Raw genomic sequence first — 22202 nt, 5'->3', positions numbered from 1 at the left:
CAGTAAACAAGTCACCAGACTACAAATAGTACTTACATTAAATTTTAATGTCGTTGTAAAATCTGGAAGACATAATTGGTAAATTTCTTTGTAAAGTGATGACTTTTAAATTGGCCGGTGTCTATAGAACAGCATTGCAATGTTAAAATTTAACTCAGAGGCTACTTTATAGTCAGCAGAAGTGCAACTTGCAAATACTTTGAGGCTGTTTATAATTGTGGCAGTGTTTTCCTCCATCTTACAACTAGCTTAAACTTTAATGTCATGCTGGTGTGATATCATGTGTACAACTGAGCCTATGCATTTTGATTAAGTTGGCCATTTTTGCATTGGGAGTAGACAGTCCAATATGCTACCATCTGATTTTGAGGCAACTGTATATAAAAGTGTGGAAAATAACTGCTCCCAGTTATTGACCGATAACAAGATGAAGCTGGTTCACTTTAAGGTATTTTACTGGGGAAGAAATGCACCATCGCTACATCAAATGAAACTGAATAAGACACTTTCAGAGGATGTTGTGACGCTAAAGTATATGGCACAATCAACATTACATTCAGTAATTTACAATCAGTCCAACCTGTCTCTGCCTCCCTAACCGGTTCTTCCTCTCACCCATCCCTTCCTCCCACCCCAAGCCGCACCCCCATCTACCTACTAACCTCATCCCACCTCCTTGACCTGTCCGTCTTCCCTGGACTGACCTATCCCCTCCCTACCTCCCCCACCTATACTCTCTCCACCTATCTTGTTTTCTCTCCATCTTCGGTCCGCCTCCCCCTCTCTCCCTATTTATTCCAGTTCCCTCTCCCCATCCCCCTCTCTGATGAAGGGTCTAGGCCCGAAACGTCAGCTTTTGTGCTCCTGAGATGCTGCTTGGCCTGCAGTGTTCATCCAGCCTCACATTTTATTATCTTACATTCAGTATCCTTGAGCAAGAAAGGCCAATGAAAATTATAGTTTCCAAGTTGCGGTAACATAAGTTTCGTGAGAAAAGATTTTATGCAAACACTTATACTAACACTTGTGTTAACAAAACAATGATATTTTTCCTTACCCTTCACAAAATATTTATGCTGTTTGCTCATAAAATATTCGGATGCTGCATGGCAAGTGCATTGGGCAGTCTTCTACCAGAATGCAGTGATGCCTGTAACTGATACAATTCTTCACATTTTACTCAAAACCTTTTGCATTTTCAATATTTTGATGAGGAAAACAAGTCAACAATACTGAAAGCTGGTGGTTTGTTGCTACAGGCTGTTACCTGACACTGGACATTACAGATAGCATCATGTCAAATGCGACAATTTAAGCTGATCCAGCTTTATAACCGCAGCCAGGATTGGGGAGCTAAGGGCCAGGCTGAATTCTGAAGACAATTAACAGGTTTGTGAGTGGAGGAAAGGACATCAGAGATTGCAGAGACATGGAAGAGGGGCACTGGAAGAAAGAAGATAGATACTTGAGAGGGGCTTACCATCGGTACAAACCAAGTAAAAGATCAGATAGATAGAAACGGCTAGAATGATCTCAGTGATACAGATGGTACACCAAGTCTAAGTAGGGTTCATCAACATCCTTCCTCTTACTCACTTTGTGACTCCACAACTCTATATGTTTGGCTTTTATTTTATTCTTCGATAGGATTTGGATGTTGCTGGACCCTTTGAATTGTCATCCTAGCCACCAAAACTAACCATTTATTGCCCATCCCGAATTGACCTTGATCTGAGGGGCCTGCTAGACATTTTTCAGTACAGTGAAGAATCAACTGCATTGCTGCAGGTTTGGAGACATCTATGGCAAGACCAGCTAAGCTCAGCAGGTTTCCTTCCTAAATTACACTACTGAAGCAAATGGGTTTTCCCAACAACTGCTGATAATATGGTTACCATTACTGAGACTAGTTTTATATTCCAGATTAATCAATTGAATGGCGCAGACCATCATGCAAGCTAATCTCTCATCCACGGACTCCATCTACACTTCTCGTTGCCATGGAAAGGCAGCCAACATCATCAAAGACCCTTCCAACCCTGGTTATACTTTCTTCCGGCCTTTTCTGTCAGGCAGGAGATACAAAAGCTTAAACACATGTACCAACAGGTTCAAGAACAGCTTCTTCCCTGTTGTTATTAGACTGCTGAATGGACCTCTCTAATTTCAAATCTGATGTTGATCTTGCTTCTGTGCACCTCCTGTGCAGGTGTGACCTAGTATATGCCTCACTCTGTTTAAACATCCTATAATCTGCATGTCCTTGTATATTATGATCTGTCTGTACTGCTTGCAAAATAAAACCTTTCATTGTATTTAGGTATTTGTGACAACAATAAATCAAATCAAATCGAGACTGAATTTAAATTCCACCAGCTGCTCTAACAGGATTTGAACACGTCTCCCAAACATTAGCCTGGGCCTCTGTATTATTTGGTTAATGATGTTGTAACTATGCTATCATCTCCCACTGAAACTCAACACCGCATCCACTCTCGCCATCTATGAGATCTGGCCTCATTCTGGTATGTTACTCCACACTACCAATCGAAGGAAAAGATTGCTTTATTATTTTGCTTAAAATTGAAATGTCTTACCTGTCCACATCCTCCTTCAAAAGAGCTGGGAGCTCGCTGGATGTGTGTTCCATTCAGGGTTGTTCCATTCAAAGTGTCTCAAAAGGGGTGGATGTCCACAGCCAAGCAGCCACACACATTCTTCTCACATTGACTGACTACTCTTGTGTCTCAGTTTTGTGACAGAATTCCCATCTGCTGACACAGCCCTGTCGGAATGACAAACAATAAAATCCTTCAGAAGGACAGCAAAACAGAGACTATGTTACCCAACATTTTAAATTCTGATTGTAGCGACAGCAGCATAGGTGCCACTCAATTCTTTCAACTTTAAATTATCACAACCCCCCCATTTCTGATCCTGATGGTGGCACCTCATGTTGAGGTACTGTTCTGTTGGTGCTTGTCATTCTCCGACCATTGCTATTAGTTGCATTCCAAACTGCATTCCCTAGTTACTAACTCTATTTGTCCTCTTGGCAATTATCTGAGAATAAACTCGACTATTTGTAACCTCAGAGCCCATTTTGACCCCAAAGTGGGTTTCTCACCATATATTGGCACCATCACTCCATTAACATCACTGAACTCTACTCTTGCCTCACTGCACCTGCTGCTGAAACTCTCATTTGTGTCTTTGTGACCCCCAGACTTGATGATTCTGATGACCTCCTGACTAATCTGCCACATTCTCCCCTCAATAAATTTCAGGTCATCCAAAACATGCATTCTGTGCATCGACTCACATCAAGTCCAGAACACCCATCACCCCTGTGCTTGTTGACCAACACTGGCTCCCAATTAAGCAATATATCAGATATAAAAGCTCTCACCCCATTTTCAAAACCACAATATTAATTTGTATCAGAGCACTGAGTAAGCATAAAGCGCAAAGAGTGAATATTTTTTATTACATTCCATCTGAGTCAACTGTCCTACCCATGGTCTCACAGATTAACTGAAGAAGTACGAGCAGAAAATATTAGAGAAACTGAGCAGGATCGGCAGTGTCTGTGGAAAAAAGAAGCGGGGTTAATGTTGCAAGTCTTTTTTGGAGTCTTACATTCTGAAGAAAAGTCTTTGGATTTGAAACGTTAATCCTGTTTCACTCTCCACAGATGCCGAATTTCTCCAACATTTTCTGTTTTTATTTCAGATTCCCAGCATCTATGATATGTTGCTTCTCGTTAGATAAAGAGGCATCTGGATGCTGTGATGTCACATAAATAATTCTGAAGGATCGTCGTACTGCTGCATTGAGTTCAGTATAAAACAAAAGGAACTTCACCCAGTCTGAGGAGTCAGTGGCCTCAAATGCCGACTTCTCCTTTTCCCACTTCTCCAGAACGCAAAATACTGGCCACAAAAATTCATGTGATGATGACAACACAACCCACAAATCAACCTTCATCTTGTCTCATGCAAAAGAGCAGGTGGCATGGTGGCTCAGTGGTCAGCACTGCCGCCTCGCTGCACCAGAGACCACCCTCAGGCAACTGACTTTGTGGATTTTGCACATTCTCTCTGTTTCTGTGTAGGCTTCCTCTGGGTGCTGCTGTTTTGTCCCACAGTCCAAAGATGTGCAGGTTGGGTGGATTGGCCATGCTAAATTGCCGCATAGCGACCAAGGTTGTGCAGGCCAGGTGGGTTAGCCCTGGGGAATGTAGGGGTAAGGGAATGGATCTGGGTGGGATGCTCTTTTGAGGTGTGGGCTTGATGGACTGAATGGCCTGCTCCCACAGTGTAGGGATTCTACGATTCCGAGCATTGAGATTCTGAATTCACAGAAGAGGCTTTCTCAGTTCTGCTGATATTTATTAGCCCCACTGGGCTAGGACACATCCCACAGTTGACATTACAAGGTCACAAAAATTATCTGGGATGATGCAAGCTGTCTGATGCTCTGGCCATTTCAAAACTGGAAGCAAAGTGCCCAATTTTTTTTGTGTGTGTCGGAGGGGAAGGAAAGAGGAGGGTGTCGGATTTTAAGGTTTTCAGTTGATGCATTTCATTTCCCAGGTGTACTTGTGCCAACCCATATGCCAGAGGCTGGCTAAGGCACTGGGATTACGAGTGTAATTTCTTAACTTCAGTCATCCACCACGCACTGCACTCGGCTCTTTTATCCAAAGGTTTTTGTCATACAGCAGCAAGAAATGGCACTGTGGTTCTATGATAACAAATGATCCACAACACAAACGGTATAGTGGGACCAGTTGACGAGATGAGAAGTGTCATGCTCCTGCACTATAAACATTTGGGTGATAGAATTCTGAAGCCATGGGAATCCATATGTACAGCAACTGTCTCACACAATATATTAACATTAATCATTGATGGGGAAAGAGAATTCAAAAGCAAAGCCTTTCACTGCTGTCATTTCTGTTTGGTGATTTTCATGCTGCAAACACCTCATTTGTCCCAAATATCTCTGCACAACGAGGAACTGAGCCTCCTCCTCATTCAAAAAACTCTTCAGTCTACCTGACAGTGTAAACTGGTGATGCATTGCTGGCATTAGCACGGTGGTGGTAGCTAACAGAAGCTCGGGAATAACTCTCCTTTTAATTTGTACTTCTGCATATGACAATGTGTCAGAGCCCTGTGATGGCACAACTTACATGGAAGATCTGGCTTCAAGGCCGATTCTCACCTTCATAACAAAACTGTTGAACCTGAGTTGAATCACACCACAGGAACTTTGCTTTCAGGCATGACAAATCTTCAATTTCGGAGCATTAAGAACTTATGAGGCATGTTGAAATTAAAGAAAGCACATCAAACTTTTCCACCTTCAGATCGCTTAATGTGAATTCCACCCAATTATTTAACCTTCTCAGCCAAAGTTCTTTGTACAGGACTTTGAAGAAGAGAACATTTCTAAGTCCAAGCAAGCTTGACCTTGCCCTGATCATTAACCTTTGGCCTTCACAATAAAAGTTAAATCAATGTGGACATCATAGAAAGAGACACTATCTGCAAAAAGTGCTTGCACAGAAAAACAACAGCATCACACAGTTATCACTCAGGGCCACAGTGTAAGGAATGAGTTGCTTCAAAGATAAATTTAAAAATAACCTGAGTCAGTTCAATTAAAAATCAGCATTATATGGTCACAAAATATTCACATTAGATGTCCCACAGATTATAATTAATGTCAGTAAGAGGGAATGAGTGGTGAGTCCAGGGGCTCATACATCTTTCACATTTTTTTTAACCTAGAGCAACAGAGATGCAACACCAACTCTCAGTCAAGATTTTTGTGCAATGTGCTGGACTGAAAAAGAGCTTATGTGTCACCAAGTGCCCATTTAATGTTGAAATTAACAGAATAACAAGACTATAGGAGCAGAGTAGAAACCCAATACCATAAATGCACCTTAAAAAATGAGCAATACTGCTAGGAACATGGACCTCCTGATCTGTCCATCAATATCATGAATCATACATAAAGAGACAACACTGAAGGAAACCATGCAGCCCATCATACCTGTGCCAACCATTTGTTGATTATAACACAGTGTGGAGCTGGATGAACACAGCAGGCCAGGCAGCATCAGAGGAGCACAAAAGCTGACGTTTTGGGTCTGGACCCTTCTCCAGGAATGAGGGAGGGGAAGGGGACTCAAATAAGTAGAGAGAGAGGGGGAGGGATGATAGAAAGTGGATAGAGGAGCAGATAGGTGGAGAGAAGACAGACACCTGTCCTATCCTATCCACCTATCTGCTCCTCTATCCACCTTCCATCATCGCCTCCCCCACTCTCTATTTATTTCAGTGCTCCCTTCCCCTCCCCCATTTCTGAAGAAGGGTCCAGGCCCAAAACACCAGCTTTCCTGCTCCTGATGCTGCTTGGCCTGCTGTGTCTATCCAGCCCTGCACCTTGTTATCTCAGCCTCCAGCATCAGCAGCTCCTACTATCCCATTTGTTGATTATGAATGCTTTATTCTATGTGTTGGTTTTTGATAGAATCAGATGGATTACAATTTCAAAAATAACCAATCAGCATCTGTTTCTCAATGGACAGTGGGATTTCATCAGCTGGCATTTTAAATAAGAGACAACTTAGCCAATTAAAATGCAGATCGCAGAATTGTTACAGCGCTGAAGGAAGCTATTGAACCCATAGTGTCTGCACTGGCTATCTGAAACATGTTGACTTTGTGCCAATATCCTGCCCTTTTTTTTGCCATCCTGCATTTGTAATGATCATCCAACACCCTCTTGAATGCTTCAAATTGAACGTGTCTCCAACAGACCTGTACGCAGTGCATTCAGATCCAAAACAGTTGGTGCATAAGAACATTTTTTCTCACCTTGTTAGGGGAGGGTTGGTAGACAGGGAAAGGCACAGCACGTTAAAACTGTGCAGTCAATCCTGGAATCCTTTCGAATCTAGAGAAATTCCAGGAAGAGAACAGTGTAGCGAGACTGCAGAGATACCCATTATCTTCATAACGCCAGCTAACCCCACATCAGTACTGAAAAGGGACTTAAGTCCACTTCTGTCCTCACCAGAGCCAGGATTAACACATATTGGAATACAATAATACAGTTTTTAACATTTCAGAGTCTGCTCAAAGATGATAAGACCACCAGGATTGAGAATTTATCAGGGAACATCAAGCAATTCTATCTGAGATCAATGCCTTCAGGTCATTACCAGAGCAAGGAAAGCCTTGTTACATCTCTGTTATTTGTAACAGGAAGCAAACTCTGTTCTCTGTTTAACAAAGAGAAGAATGTTGTTCAATGGACTTTTGAATATATGTATTAATTCCATAGCTACTAGATTATAGTACCCCAACAATTGACTGACATTCAAAGCCCTTAATAGCTCTGGAGCTGTTAAGTAGTTAAAATTATGACTCTCAAAGTACTCAGACACCATGTGTGTAAATTTAGAAGTCAGAAGCTTAATGCAGCAGCTCCGAAAGAGTAACCTCCCTGCCAATGGAAGACAATATTTCAATCTCATTAGGAGCGATAGACAAATTACTGGAATGGAACACCGCCACTTTCATTTTAAATACGCAAGATTTCTCTCAAAATAATAATGTGAATAAGTAGCTATATCAGCTATACTTCAGCAAGACAAGTGCAAGAAATTATGATATTGATTTCAGAAGATTGCACTGCACCAGTACTCTGCCTGCCCTGATTGATTAACAGTCATATTAAGAGATCTCTACCATTGTGAACAACCTGAAGATAGAGACCTCAGAGGCAATCTGGGCAGTGTTCAGGGACGTTGGCCATGTGGGTGTGATTCCAAACCTGTACAGACTTACCACTGCCGGGTGGGAAATAAATCATTTGGTATATTGGAAAGATATCAGAGTAACTCTGGAACATGGGCACATGACATTGCTTTCCCACATCTGTTTTGATCAAGCTGCAATGGGAGTGTAAACTATTTCCCCTGGCCCTCTTCCGAGGGAGGAAAAGAAAGATACGAAAAAGATTAAACCATTTTCTCGGTGAAGTAGGTCTCACCCCTTAATCAGAGGCTGTTGTGTTAAGCCCCATATTCCAAAGACCCAAACAAAACAATCCAGGCTGACATTCTGTTGCAATACTAAGTGGTGCTGTACTGTCAGAGGTGTCCCTGTTTGATTAATTTGTTATTGAAACATTTCCCTCTGAATGAACAACAGAAGTTATCCTTATGAAGGAGGATTGCTTTCTGCATTATCTTGGGTGGTTGCATGCTTTTGACGTGTGGATTAAGACATGCATTTTTCCATCTCTTGCTCAAGGAGAAATTCTCCTGACCTCCACCTCGGAAAGGAGACCTCTCATTCTTAAACCGTGTCTCCTATTTCCAGTCTTCCACATGGCAGGGAACATCCATCCTATCAGTCCCTTCAGTATCCGACCGGTCTCAATAAGATCCCCTCTGATTCTTTGAAGTTCCACTGGGAGTTGCAGCAAGCCTGTCTCCATGATTTGAAAAGATTGCAGGGTCACCCTAATGTCTCTCTGTCAAGATTATGCAATTAGAAATAAGTCAAACCAAATTCGGGAAAAGAAAGAATAGGAAATAATTCTCTAACCACCCCTCCCAAAGGTAATCGAACTTGCTTCAGGTGGCCATGGAGATTTGTTCACCGCCAAGTTTCTATATCCCTATAGCTTGAGATAATTTCCACTGTATGTTACTCCTTTAAATGCTTGCATCGAATCTGCATTAAACATCTTTGACTTTTTTTTTCAATCAAGTCAGAGGATATGAGCCTAAACACAAAAAAATTGCTGGAGAGACTCCACAGGTCTAGCGGCATCTGTGCAAAGAGTTAACATTTTGAGTCTGGTATGACAGTTCCTCAGAAATGGTTAGTCCTGTAAAAGAGACATGCCAAACTTGAAAGGTTAACTCAGCTTCTCTCTACAATAGTCTTCTCCTTTTCGTTAACAAGGAAGTTACATTTGTAGTTTTCCAAATCTGTTGGCAGCTTGCCCTAATTTAGGGAATTTTGGAAGATTACAATCAATCTGTTCACAATTTCTGTGGCCACCTCTCCTCAGTCCTAAGGATATAGACCATCAGGTCCACAGGACTTGTCAGCTCTAAGTTCTATTGGTTTTCCTTGTCTTTTTCCTTCACTTTGTCCTCTCAAATTTACACTTTTCTTAGCCTGCTCCTCTATGTGGAGACAGGTACAAAATGCTTACAAAGGTCACTGCCATTTTCTTGGTCCCCTAACATAATTTTCCAGACCATCCTGCACCTATTTAGCTTAGAATATTACTGATCCAAATCAGTAAACAAACGCAGGGGGGAGAAAAAGCACATGCAAGAACAGAAGTTGCTGTAAAAGCTCAGCATGTCTAGCAGCACACGTGGAGAGAAATCAGAGTTAAAGTTTCGGGTCCGGTGACCCTTCCTCAGAACGACGGTTGGAGTCACAGGGTCTGACCCCCTGAGTGTTGGAACAGCAGCAGACAGCTATGGCACATTGCAGAATATTCCAGAATAAACTAACACGGATCAGGAAGAGAATTAAGAGTTATGGGGGAAAGGCAGGGAGGGGGAGTTGAGGATTATCAGATCAGTCGTGATCGCATCAAACGGCAGACCAGGCCCAATGGGCTAAACTGCCTATTTCTGCTCCTATGTGTTATGGTTTTATTTGGAATGATTTGAATCGTGTTAATTTGGTCAGGCCTGAGCGAAACAGACTCCCTCAGTTTTTGATTGATGTAAGTGAATTTTCTTTTTGAGATTGTGGAATTTGTGTTTGGCCTGGCACAAACCAGGAAGCCACCTACTGGAACAATCAGTGTGAACGGGCAACCTCTCAGCTATGTGTCTTCACATCTGCGGATTGTGGATGCTACTGGGAGGTGAGGGGAAGGTGGAATTTAGGAGGCTTACAGATTTTATTTGTTTAGGTGTGGAAGAAGCTGGAGTCTTTTATTTGGACTCAAAATTAAACCCTGGCCTGCGGCCCTGCCTAATTAGGAGGCCAAACAACCCCCCGACAAAATTTTCATCTCACGGCATCATTGCCCCCATCCCTACTTCAGCCTATGAGCTGCCTACTTATTCCCTCCCACCATGCTCAAGTAACCACCAAGCACCAAAGCCTACTCCATGAGTCACAACTGAGGTTCATAACGGGTATGGCTTGTGCCACTGGCTGGCACGATGCAAGGTTACCACTCAGCCAACTTTGGTTTTGAGAGCAGGGGCACTGAGCGATCATGAGGTCGGATCGGAATTTCCAGGAATTTTTCCATTCGCACCCTGAACTGACCCGGTTTTCAACTCTTCTTTCAAATCTACCCGTTGTTTCACCTGGTTTTCGGTTGGGACAGAGAGTCGCTAAGTTGCCATGCACCAGGCATAAACTTGCCAGGTCGGCTAATGTCGCAGTTGTGTGCCTGAACCGTCTGGAATGCCCTAGGAAGATCCACTGTCACCGATCCTTCCTATTGGCATTGGTCTTAGTCACAAGTGTCATGTGCCCACACAAAGTCTTCAGCAGAAGATTGGCTTAATCTCAATAAACTGTTTATGATATAGTGCTTGTTGGCAAATTGCATTACATCCATGATACACATTGGTTGCCATGAGGCATCACGGTCAACTTAAGAGTCAGTGCATATTACTATTAGGCACATTGACGTCGCGCTAAAACAACACTAATGAAGTAACATGGGCACCCCTCAGCTCCCTCCACAAAGTGTTCTTTAGGTGCTGACAGGTGGAGATTATGGTCTGATGTCAGTTAACCCTCCCTTACCATAGTCAGGGGCAGGATAGGTGAAGCAAAGACTCTATGCATATCTTTCATTGTTCACATGTTTGTAGGTCAAGTAACATGATACTTCTGATGTGGCCACACCTCATGGAAATGACTCGATCCAGTGTTCCTGAAAAGCCCTCCTGTACCTGGCTTGACCCAAGGATGTTTCCCTTTGAATAAAAGTTACTCTGGTCAACAGTCAGGCTCAAAGAATTTTCTCATCTGTACATATTTCCTACTCTTTTAAATAGTAGGAACATGATGTTCCGTCGAAACAATCGAGTTCAGTACCTGACAGTAATAAATAAGGGCCTGTCAATCCTGACAAGAACTCATAACAGCGGGTTTGGTTGGATACAGAGATGGAGAGAATTTGGAAGTCATTCGCGTGTCTTATTCCAGGACAGGCCCTCCTTGCCAGCTCAGTAAAGTAACCATTGCACTTGTATCTTTTTACTCTATGTGAAAAGAGACATCAATTCAGGGCAAGTTCACTGACAGATAGTCAGCTGTTTATACCACCTCTTCAAGGACCACAGATCAGGAAAGGTTCACCAATTTATTATGTTTCCAAATGGGTTACCCTAAACTCTTAAGTTTCCAGGTGAGGAACTTATTTGTTCATCCAGTCCCTTGGTTAGTTGCAATCAGGTTCGTTTTAAAAAAGGATACCTTCCCTTCCTTTCTCACAGACACAGATTAACCTCTGTTTTAAAAGGAGCCAGGCACAGTGGCTCAGTGGTTAGCACTGCAGCCTCACAGCGCCAGGGACCCAGGTTCGAGTTCAGCCTCAGGCGACTGTCTGTGTGGAGTTCGCACATTCTCCCCGTGTTTGCAGGGATTTCCTCCCACAGTCCAAAAAGATGTGCAGACTAGGTGGATTGGCCATGCTAAACTGCCTGTAGTGTTCAGGGGTGTGTGGGTTATAGGGGGATGGGTCTGGGTGGGATGCTTCAAGGGGCGGTGTGGACTTGTTGGTCCAAAGGCCCGTTTCCACACTGTAGGGAATCTAATCTAAAAACCAAAAGATCTGTGGGCACTGTAAAACAGAGACAAAAGCAGAAATTGCTGGAAAGCCTCAGCAGTTCTGGCAGCATCTCTGGAGAGAAATCAGAGTAAGTGTTTTGGACTGAGCGACAGGTCACCGGACCTGAAACATTTACTCTTATTGCTCAGTCCTTTAGATATAGGATTGGGAAGTCACAAAGGCAGTAACTAGTGGAGTGCCACAGGGATCGGTGCTGGGACCCCAGCTATTCATAATTTGTATAAATGATTTGGATGAGGGAACAGAATGTAACATCTCAATCTTTGCAGATGATTCCAAGTTGGGTGGGAGGATGAACTGTGATGAGGATGCAGCGATCCTTCAGCATGATCTGGACAGGTTGGGTGAACAGGCAAATCCCCGGTAGATGCAGCGTAATTTGAATAATGTGAGTTTATTCACTTTGGAAGCAAAAGTAAGGCAGCAGATTATTACCTGAAAGGCTGTAAATTGGGAGAGGGAAGTGTGCAGCGGGACCTGGGTGTCTTCGTGCACCAGTTGCTGAAGGTAAGCATGCAGGTGCAGCAGGTGGTAAAGAAGGCAAATGGTATTGACCTTCATTTCGAGAGTTTTCAAGTACAGGAGCAGGGATGTGTTGTTGCCACTGAACATGGCCTTGGTGAGGCCACACCTAGAATATTGTGTGTAGTTTTGGTCTCTTTTTCCAAGGAAGGACACTTTTGCTCTCGAGGGAGTGCAGCGAAGGTTACCAGGCTGATTCTGGGGATGGCGGGTCTGACGTATGGGGAGAGATTGACTAAATTGGGATTGTTTTCACTGGAGTTCAGATAAATGAGGGGAGATCTCACAGGGATTTATAACATTTTAGCAAGGATAGACAGGGTAGATGCATGGTTGGCGGGGGGGGGGGGGGGGGGGGGGTGGCGGGGAATGTTCCCAATGGTGTCCCAGTGGGTCACAGTGTAAGGATTCGGGGTGGACCATTTAGGACGGAGTTGAGGAGACATTTTTCACCCAAAGAGCCTGTGGAATTCATTACAACAGGAAGTAGTTGATGCAAAACATTGAAGGTATTCAAGAGGCAGCTAGATATAGCACTTGGGGCAAATGGGGTCAAAGATTAGGGGAGAAAGCACGATTAGGCTACTGAGTTGGACAATCAGCCATGATCGTGATGAATGGCAGAGCAGACTTGAAGGGCTGAATGGCCTCTTCCTGTTACTATCTTTTATGTTTCTATGTGGTAGTTGTACAGGACATTGATGAGGCCTCTTCTGGAGTAATGTGTCTGGAAATTATTGCCCAGTTATAGGAGGGATCATTAAACTGGAGAGGGTTCAGAATAGTTTGAACAGGATGTTGTCGAGTATGAAAGGTTTGAGTGATAAAGAAAGCCTGGATAGGCTGGGGCTTTATTCATGGGAGTGTAGACGTTCACAAAATCAGGAGGAGAATAGACAGGGTTAATTGTAGATATCTTTTCCCTAGGATGGGGGATTTCAAGACTAGGGAGGATACTTTTAAGGTGAGAGGAGAGAGATGTAAAAAAGACACGAGGGACAATTTTTTTATGCAGAAGATGGTTCGCAAGTGGAAGGAACTTCCGGAGGAAGTGGTGAATGCAGATACAGTTACAACATTTAAAAGGCATTTGGATAAGTACATGAATAGGAAAGGCTTGGAGGGACATGGGCCAGGAGCAGGCAGGTGGGACTAGTTGAGTTTGGGATTACATTTGGCACGAACTGGTTGAACCGAAGGGTCTGTTTCTGTGCTGTATGACACTACAGGAATGGAAAGAGGCCATTCAGCCCCTTGATCACTGCACAGAAACCCGCGCCGGAACTGTGGGTCGGACAGGGGATATTTCTGCTTACGGGGGCCAGAAACAGTTCCCCTTTAGTCCTTGCACTTTCCCTTTCATTACCATCAGCAAATACCCAGAATCTCAACAAACCTCAGAACATGTCTAAATAGCTCTGCAAGTCATTTGGTAAGGCTCACTTTGTGTGAAAAGCAAATGCAGTATAGTCATTCTTACCAACTGCGATGTTTGCTTGAAGCGATTCCAGTCTTAAAATCAGATTCTTTTCTGACTCCAACACTGAATGTCCTGAACTTCAGAATGACATGCTTTTCTTTGTTTTAAATGAAGCATTTTCCTGCTGGCCATATTCGCTTTGCATGCAGAAAGTGCACAGCAAAATTCTGTCCAAGAAATATTAAAAACATGGTGACATAAAATCACTTCAATACATTCTACTGTCCGACAGACTGCATACTAGCAAAGATGCACTGGAATGAACTATGATACGTAAACATGTGGCCTAGTGGTATTATCACTGAACTGTTAAATCCAGAGACAGATTTAACATTCTGGGGTTCGAATCCTGCATGGCAGATTTGAATCTGAATTCAATTACAAAAAAATGGAATTAAGAGTCAAATGATGGCTGTGAACCCATTGCTGAAAAGACCCATCCGGCTCACAATGCTCTTTAGGGAAGGGAACTGCCATCCTTCCCTGGTCTGGGCTACATGGGACTCCAGGCCCACAGCAATATCTTTGACTTTTAAATGCCCTCTGGGCAATAAATGCTGGCTCAACCAGTGATGTGCTCATCCTGTGAATGAATAAAGGAAAACACAGAAACAAACCCACAGCTGCACACGCATGTACACATATGTCAATACACACAAGATTCACATCTTTAAACTGGATTAGATTAGATTCCCTACAGTGTGGAAACAGGCCCTTCGGCCCAACAAGTCCACACTACACCTTGAAGCATCCCACCCAGACCCATCCCCCTATAACCCACACACCCCTGAACACTACAGGCAATTTAGCATGGCCAGTCTACCTAGCCCGCACATCTTTGGACTGTGGGAGGAAACCAGAGCACCCGGAGGAAACCCACCCAGACACGGGGAGAATGTGCAAACTCCACAGTTGCCTGAGGCTGGAATTGAACCCGGGTCCCTGGCACTGTGAGGCTGCAGTGCTAACCACTGTGCCACTGTGCTGCCCCAAATTCTTTGATGGGATGTGGTATCACTGGTGTGAGTATCATTTGTTACGCATCCCTAATGGTTCTTGAATGCAGTAGCTCACTAGACAGTTTCAGAGGGCAGGTAGGAGTTACCATATACTTGGCTGAGGCATATACAGACCAGACCAAATAAGGGCAGCAGATTTCCTCCCTTAAAGAGGTTAGTGAACCAGAGGGATTTTTGCAACAATTGACAATAGCTTCACTATCACTGAGAATATTGTTCAACTGCAGGTTTTATTCACATTTAAATCCCACCAGCTGCTGAGATGAGATTTGAACCCATATTTCCAGAACATTACCACAAGCTTCAAGAGCACTAACCCAGTGACATTACCACTATGCCACAATCCGTCCAAGCATGTAAACAGATACATGCATACTCATACAGAAAAACACACACAACTGTACAAAGACAGAGAGAGACAAACACAAACATGGTGGCCAGATTTGATAGCAGCAGAATCTTTCGCTCTGATGAGCGGGTGGCCAGTTCACCTCCAAGTAAAATCCAATTTGTCATGTTCACGCTGTGGCCAGCATCCCACCTCTGGCTGATTTTTCACATTCTCATCACCAATGGGAGGCAGCAGCCAACGTTTCACAAAAGGAAGGGAATGGTCTCATGTTTTATAATCTCAAATCATCTCAAAGCACATCACAGCCAACCAAGAATTTTGACATGTTCTCACTGTTGTCTTAATCTCCTTTCAATGCAGCTGCTTTAAAGACAAGAGCTGCTGAAATCTCATGAGATTTGGCTGCGTTATTTCATCAATTTGTTGGATGTGAGCATCGTTGAAAAGGCCAGGGTTTATTGGCCATCCCTAATTGCCCTTGAGAATGTGGTGGTGAACTAGCCTTATTGAATCTTTACAGTCCATTGGGTGCAGATACTACTGGGGACTTCCAGAATGTTAACCCAGCGATACTGAAGGAACGCTGATGTAATTTACATGGGCTTGTGTTTCCATGCATTTATTGCTCTTGTCCTTCTAGATAGTAGAGGTTGTGGGTTTGGAAGGTGTTACTGAAGGAGCTGAGGTGGATTGCTGCAGTGTATATTGTAGATGGTGCAGACTGCTGCCATTCTAAATATTTAAATCGTGGGATTATATTATACCCGAGTGGGAGAGACTAGGTTTCTTTTAATTCATTTCCCAATCCAATCCAAACCCCCAATTTCATTTTCTTCTCTCCTAACTCTGGCTGGTTCACAGATACCAGAAGGTCTCCAATTCATGTTAGATAGCAATGTGTGAGCTGTAGCTGTGCCAGACCCTTCCTTCATGGAGACAGCTGCATTGAGGAGGGGAACAAAAACATCAGCTCTCTTGTGTGTACATCCTCAGAAAAGTCAACAGTCAGGAGTACGAGTTGTGTCTGACCTTTTCACTCTTGCTTTACCAAAGACACTGGAGCTGACAGTGGAGCTGCTTTCATGCCCCATCTGACGTAGAACACAGAACAATACAGCGCAGAACAGGCCCTTCGGCCCTTGATGTTGCGCCGACCTGTGAACTAATCTAAGCCCCTTCCCCTACACGATCCCATCATTCTCCATATGTTCTGTTAACTGGCAACAGTTAACTCAAAAGAAAGGTGGAAAATTACTAAAGAAACTAACAGTAGCCTGGTCATTCACGGCCTCAAGAAAGAGATACTCCATTCAAGTTTCTGTTCTTTCACTCATCTATGGAAATGTCTTGATCCAATGGTCTTGTCTTCGAGCCAATCAGCACTCTTTCCTCAAGTAGCATAAATTGGTGTTCCCTTGGAGAGTTGGTATTCTTGCCCTGACAAAGACAAGACTAAAAGCTTCACAGCATGTTGCTTTATTTATAAACTGCAGTTCACTATGGCTTCATATGATCCAGCACATTGAAGTGAATGGGGGGGGGGGGGGTGCCTTGCTGATTTTCTCTTGGCTTCTGAATCCAGCACAGGGTGATGAGGGAGTTGGGGGTGGCGGTGTCAGGTGATAAGCCACAGTGTGAGTGGTGGTGAGCCGTTGGGAAGGGAAAGACTCTGATCTCCTCTGAGCCGTCTAGGAATGAACAACTGCAACCTGTGTGTAATCGCTCGGGTCACCTCAGTGCCTCAACCACCCTGTGCCTCTCCCTGGCCATCATCCAGGTCCAACTGTTCCGGGTTTGATCAGACTGCCAGCATTGACAGCCAGGTCTCCAGATTATCAATCTAGCCAGGCTCAGCTGTTTGTCCACAGTCGCTTCCATGACCAATGAGCACTCAAAGACAGTTTGGGGGAAAGAAAATAATACTTCAGAAAAAAAAAGTGTTCTTAAAAAGGTTTAGTCAGCTGGCAGCAATCGAATTGGTTCAAATGAGGTCATCTTTAGAAATTCTTATTTTAACATTTTTCAGATATTTGGAGCCTCTCAAAACATTTGTTTTGAAAGGAAACTCTGTGTTATTTTCCTCAGTTATTCAGGCTTATATTTCTTTCCACTCTATAAGTGACAGAAGGTTGGGTGCACCTGTAAGCTTTAGCTTGGGTGCACCTTTGGTTTGTGTACAGCTTTGGAGGATGTTACTGAGAAACAGCAGAGTGAGGGACTGAAAGCAGGGTTGAGAATTCTAACCAGTGTTGAAGGGTTACTGTTGTACTTTGGGAGCGTAGACGAGAGGAGTTTTGAATGGAAGCATGCTGACCAGGAGGGAGTGGGGATGGTGGTTGTGGACGGATGAAGAGAAAAAGAAAAAAGACCGAAAGAGAAAAACTGTGTGCCAGAAACACAGGTTGCAAGTCAGAAATAAAGACAGCCAGGACGTTGTTGTTTGCTTGTTGTCGAGAACAAATTATACCAGCATGTTGCAAGGTGGAGGATGTCAGAATGCAGAGATACTGGAAATTAAATGCTAAACTTGGAAAAGATGCAGCTAGCAGCAACGGAGCCAAAAGGAGGAATGACAAATACATCGACTGCACAGAGGAAGCACAGAGATAAACACCGAAATCTTTCAATCTAACATTTTACGGCACAATATATTGTCAGTGTGTGATCTACTTTGTGACTCACTCCAGCTCCATTGCTAATTGTTGTGTCCCGCATTCTTAGAAGTCTGGAACATTTAGTTCTTGGGTGTGTTGAGGAAGTGGTGTTAAAAATGTTCATCTGAACAGCTTTCACACAGCTGGGGCAGAGTTCAAACCGCAAGGCGTTCTTCTGTTACTTCTGTGATCAGGTGAGTATTCCCTTTCACTGAGCTAACAGAACACAACATGAGTTTGATATGGCCTGCAGGAAAGCTTGTCCCCAATAGCAACATGCTTGCCAAACATGCAGAAAAAAATCTATTCCACATTACACAATCTGTGTGTTCCCGCCTCCTCACGACATTTATTACAAGCAGTGACTCTGTGTCCTTACAGAAAGGTGTTACTGAGGAAAGAGGCAATAATGAATATGGGGAAATGTTGAAAGGCGGTGGGCCTCCGTCTCCTGCTGGATCATCTCATTTTATTTTGCAATATAATTATAACCAGAAGGTGGCAGATATGCATCCTTCTGCACAGGTTGGGAGCTCTTCCATAAATTCCGCTGTAAGTGCTTTCCTTTCGCAGTTTTGCACTAACCCATGATTAAGGCTTACCCGTGTGTAGGTGCAAATGCTCAAGTTTTTTTTTGTGTTTTGTTCCTATTTTATCTGCATGCACATGGAGCCAGAGAACTAGCAGACTGAACACCATTCCAAAGTAATGACAGCTCCAAACTGGCCATTGCTTCCATATCCTGTCCAAAATATAGCACACACTCAGTAAGGCAGCACTCCCTCATTAACGCTGCACTCCCTCAGTGATACAGCACTCTCTCAGTAAGGCAACACTCCCTCAGTGATACAGCACTCCCTGAGTAACGGTGCACTCCCTCAGTAATGCAGCACTCCCTCAGTAAGGCAGCACTCCCTCAGTCATGTAGCACTCCCTCAGTCATGTAGCACTCCCTCAGTCAGGCAGCACTCCCTCAGTAATACAGCACTCCCTCAGTAAGGCAGCACTCCCTCAGTAATACAGCACACACTCAGTAATACAGCACTCCCTCAGTCATGTAGCACTCCCTCAGTCAGGCAGCACTCCCTCAGTAGGGCAGCACTCCCTCAGTAATGCAGCACTCCCTCAGTAAGGCAGCACTCCCTCAGTCATGTAGCACTCCCTCAGTAGGGCAGCACTCCCTCAGTAATACAGCACTCCCTCAGTCAGGCAGCACTCCCTCAGTAATACAGCACTCCCTCAGTAATACAGCACTCCCTCAGTAAGGCAGCACACACTCAGTAATACAGCACACACTCAGTAATGCAGCACTCCCTCAGTAAGGCAGCACACACTCAGTAATACAGCACACACTCAATAATACAGCATTCCCTCAGTAATAGAGCACTCCCTCAGTAAGGCAGCACTCCCTCAGTGATACAGCACTCCCTCAGTGATACAGCACTCCCTCAGTAATGCAGCACTCCCTCAGTAATACAGCACTCCCTCAGTAAGGCAGCACTCCCTCAGTAATGCTGCACTCCCTCAGAAAGGGTGCACTCCCTCAGAAAGGGTGCACTCCCTCAGTAATAGAGCACTCGTTCGGTGATACAGTAGAGTGTTGATCTAGCATTTTGTGCTCAGGTTCTGGAGTGACATTGTTTTGAGTGGCAGTCCTACCAAAGAAACTGCAGGTGACATCAGCAGAATCACATTGACTAAATATTAGGAATTAAGGTCTTACATCCTCCTTTAAGGAGAGTTCATACGGCTGTCTCTTTTATCTTGCACCTCTCCCCAACATATCACTGTTGTTCTTTTCCTGAGTCCTGAGAATGGATGTGACACTGAAAAGGTCATATTTATTGCCCATCTGTGAGAACATTCAGAACACGGCACGGTGCTCAGTGCTGCAGGTTTCACCTTGAAGGGCATTAACTACAGCAGCTGGGTTTCTCTGCTAAATCAGCAATTTTCCCGTTTGCGTCATAATAAAAGCAGGGTACTGTGGGTGCTGGAGATCTGAAATAATAGCAAAGCGCTGGAGAAACTCAGCAGGTCTGGCAGCATCTGTGAGGACAGAAACAGAGTTAATGTTTCAAGTGCAGCATGGCTCTTCTTTAGAATCGAAGCCCCCTTCCCCACCTGCCCACCTTCAGTTCCGAAGAAGAGTCTTACCTGACTCAAAACGTGAGCTTTATTTCTCTCTCCACAGATGCTGCCAAACCTGTTGAGTTTCTCCAAATTCCATGGCCCATAACCATCGACTAACAAATTTGATTCCCCCAACAAGCTAAATGTGGGATTTGAACTCTCAGCTTCGGGGTCGCTTGGTCAGTACTGTAAACACTTGGCTCACACCATCCTATGTAAAGGGCCAAGGTATTTTCTCACATGAGACTTGGTGGGTAGTAAAGGTAGTCACTATTGGGGTCCGTCTCTAGCCAGCAGACAGCTGTAGTGAACAGACATTCACCAGTCTGTATACCTCAAATAAGACCAACTTAAACTGTTAGTTGTCGGCTTCTAACCAGGGAAAAAAATTTAATGCAGCAGATATCAAAGTCATTAAAATTGAAGGAATAGCATCTGGTTCAACATTAGAAATTTCAAAACACATCCAAGGAGTATTAAGAAATACTGCACAGGTTCCTGAAACAATATTTTGGGCTGTTTCACATTGCCAATGTCTGCACAATCTTATATGTGTAGAAGACAGCGTTTGTTTGGAATGAAGCCAGGGACAGTTTGTACAGAGAAGTTTAGGGTCTTGCTATCATAAATGCAAGCATATGAACAAAATTTGAAGCTCAGAAACAATAATTAGAAAAAGAGGCTTTCATAATGCGAGAGGCTGTATTGCCGGTGCTGTAAATGCTAGCTCCCAATTATTTGGTCTGGCACTGCTTATTTCGATTTAAACACAAGATCCATTTTTAATACAACCTCTCCAAGTCCAGAAATCCAGTGTCCAGCAACACCAGTTATCCAGACATATTTTGAGCACACCCCTGCATTTGCTACTCGACTGTTTGGGCAGTACAGCAATGGGAGAGATGGGTTTCACTGATCTCTGGCCTGAAGGTAGAAGATGGTGTGTGATGGGCGAATACAGTAACTCTACAGCTTGTGTAAATAAAATGCAAAGTTACAATGGTTTCTCTCCGTTTCTGTATCTTTCTCTCACTATCGGTCTGTTTCTCCATTTCTTTATCTCCTTTCACGTTAGGTACCTGCACCCTCATCTTCCTGGAATGTCTGTATGTGAAACCCTCAGTCGCTTAGCCTCTTCATGTCCCTCAGCATCTAGCCACTGAGTAGATACTCTCAGTCCATGATCATCAGCTTTCAATGGCCTTAGGAGCAGAAAATTATCACAGTTTAAAACTCAAGTTTCCTAATCTGTCCAGTGCCCAGGTGGAGAGAAAACGTAACTCCAGGATCTTGCCTTTAAACCTGAGTTATGTGCAAGATGTTAACCTGTGCTCATGGGTTGGCCAGGCTTTCCACGGTTGCAGCCAGGTGAGGGCTGAGTGGTCACTTATGTGTCATGGGTTGAACTTGTTCAGTCCCTGTTCTATTGAGGGTTGTCCACATTGTCACTCCTCACTGGGATAACATGTTAAACATTAAACCCTTGCTCTTCCCAAAGCCATCAAAAATGATAAAGATTTTATCAAAGTATACAAATTTTCCCAATTTGCCCACTTGTTAAACCCAGGTTGGCAGAAAGTGAAAACCGTGTTTCTATACTTAATAAGAATGACTACTTATTACAAATTAGTACATTCTCTCTACAGGTAAAATATTATGAACCATCAACATAAACTCTACTAGTCAGAACTCTATCCGTCTTATAAAATTCCTCGTACACAAACATGAGACAGACAGATGTTTCTGAAGAAGGGTCCCGACCCGAAACGTTAACTTTCCTGCTCCTCTGATGCTGCCTGACTTGCTGTGTTCAGCCAGTTCCACACATTGTTATCACAAAAACACATTGGAGTTATGGGTGGAGGGAAAGACTGGGAAGGCAGTTGAATGGTCCCAGTCCACAGGATTCACTGAGGTGATCCTTTTGGATGGTTAGGACTTGCTCTTTGATCTCTGTCTTCTCCTGGTACATTGAAAGTCTCTGACTTAGTGGTTAAAAGCAACAATTTACAGAAATTATGAGGGAAAGTAAACTGGCTTTCTTCAGTCTTCAGGTGTTTGCTGAAGAGAAAACAACATCACCTCCTATTCCAGGGGTCCGATGGCTTCATTGTTCAGACACCTGAAGACCAATCCTATCTTTGTTGTGCAGGCAGAAGGCCTTT

At 43.7% G+C, this 22202-nt stretch overlaps 1 protein-coding gene across 1 annotated transcript in view; it reads right to left on the bottom strand.

The window, feature by feature from the left end:
- The window catches only part of LOC125466431 (thyroid hormone receptor alpha), a 314398-nt gene that overhangs the window by 104784 nt on the left and 187412 nt on the right, over positions 1 to 22202 (bottom strand). Inside the window, exon 3 of the mRNA XM_048560918.2 lies at positions 2598 to 2785. Coding sequence (XP_048416875.1) covers positions 2598 to 2650 — 53 coding nt within the window. The 5' untranslated portion in view covers positions 2651 to 2785. The remainder of the gene's footprint in view (positions 1 to 2597; positions 2786 to 22202) is intronic.

This window comes from Stegostoma tigrinum, chromosome 31, assembly GCF_030684315.1.
Source record: "Stegostoma tigrinum isolate sSteTig4 chromosome 31, sSteTig4.hap1, whole genome shotgun sequence".
Lineage (NCBI taxonomy): Eukaryota > Metazoa > Chordata > Chondrichthyes > Orectolobiformes > Stegostomatidae > Stegostoma > Stegostoma tigrinum.
The sequence above is the reverse complement of the archived record's forward strand: the minus strand, read 5'-3'. Positions and strand labels throughout refer to the sequence as shown.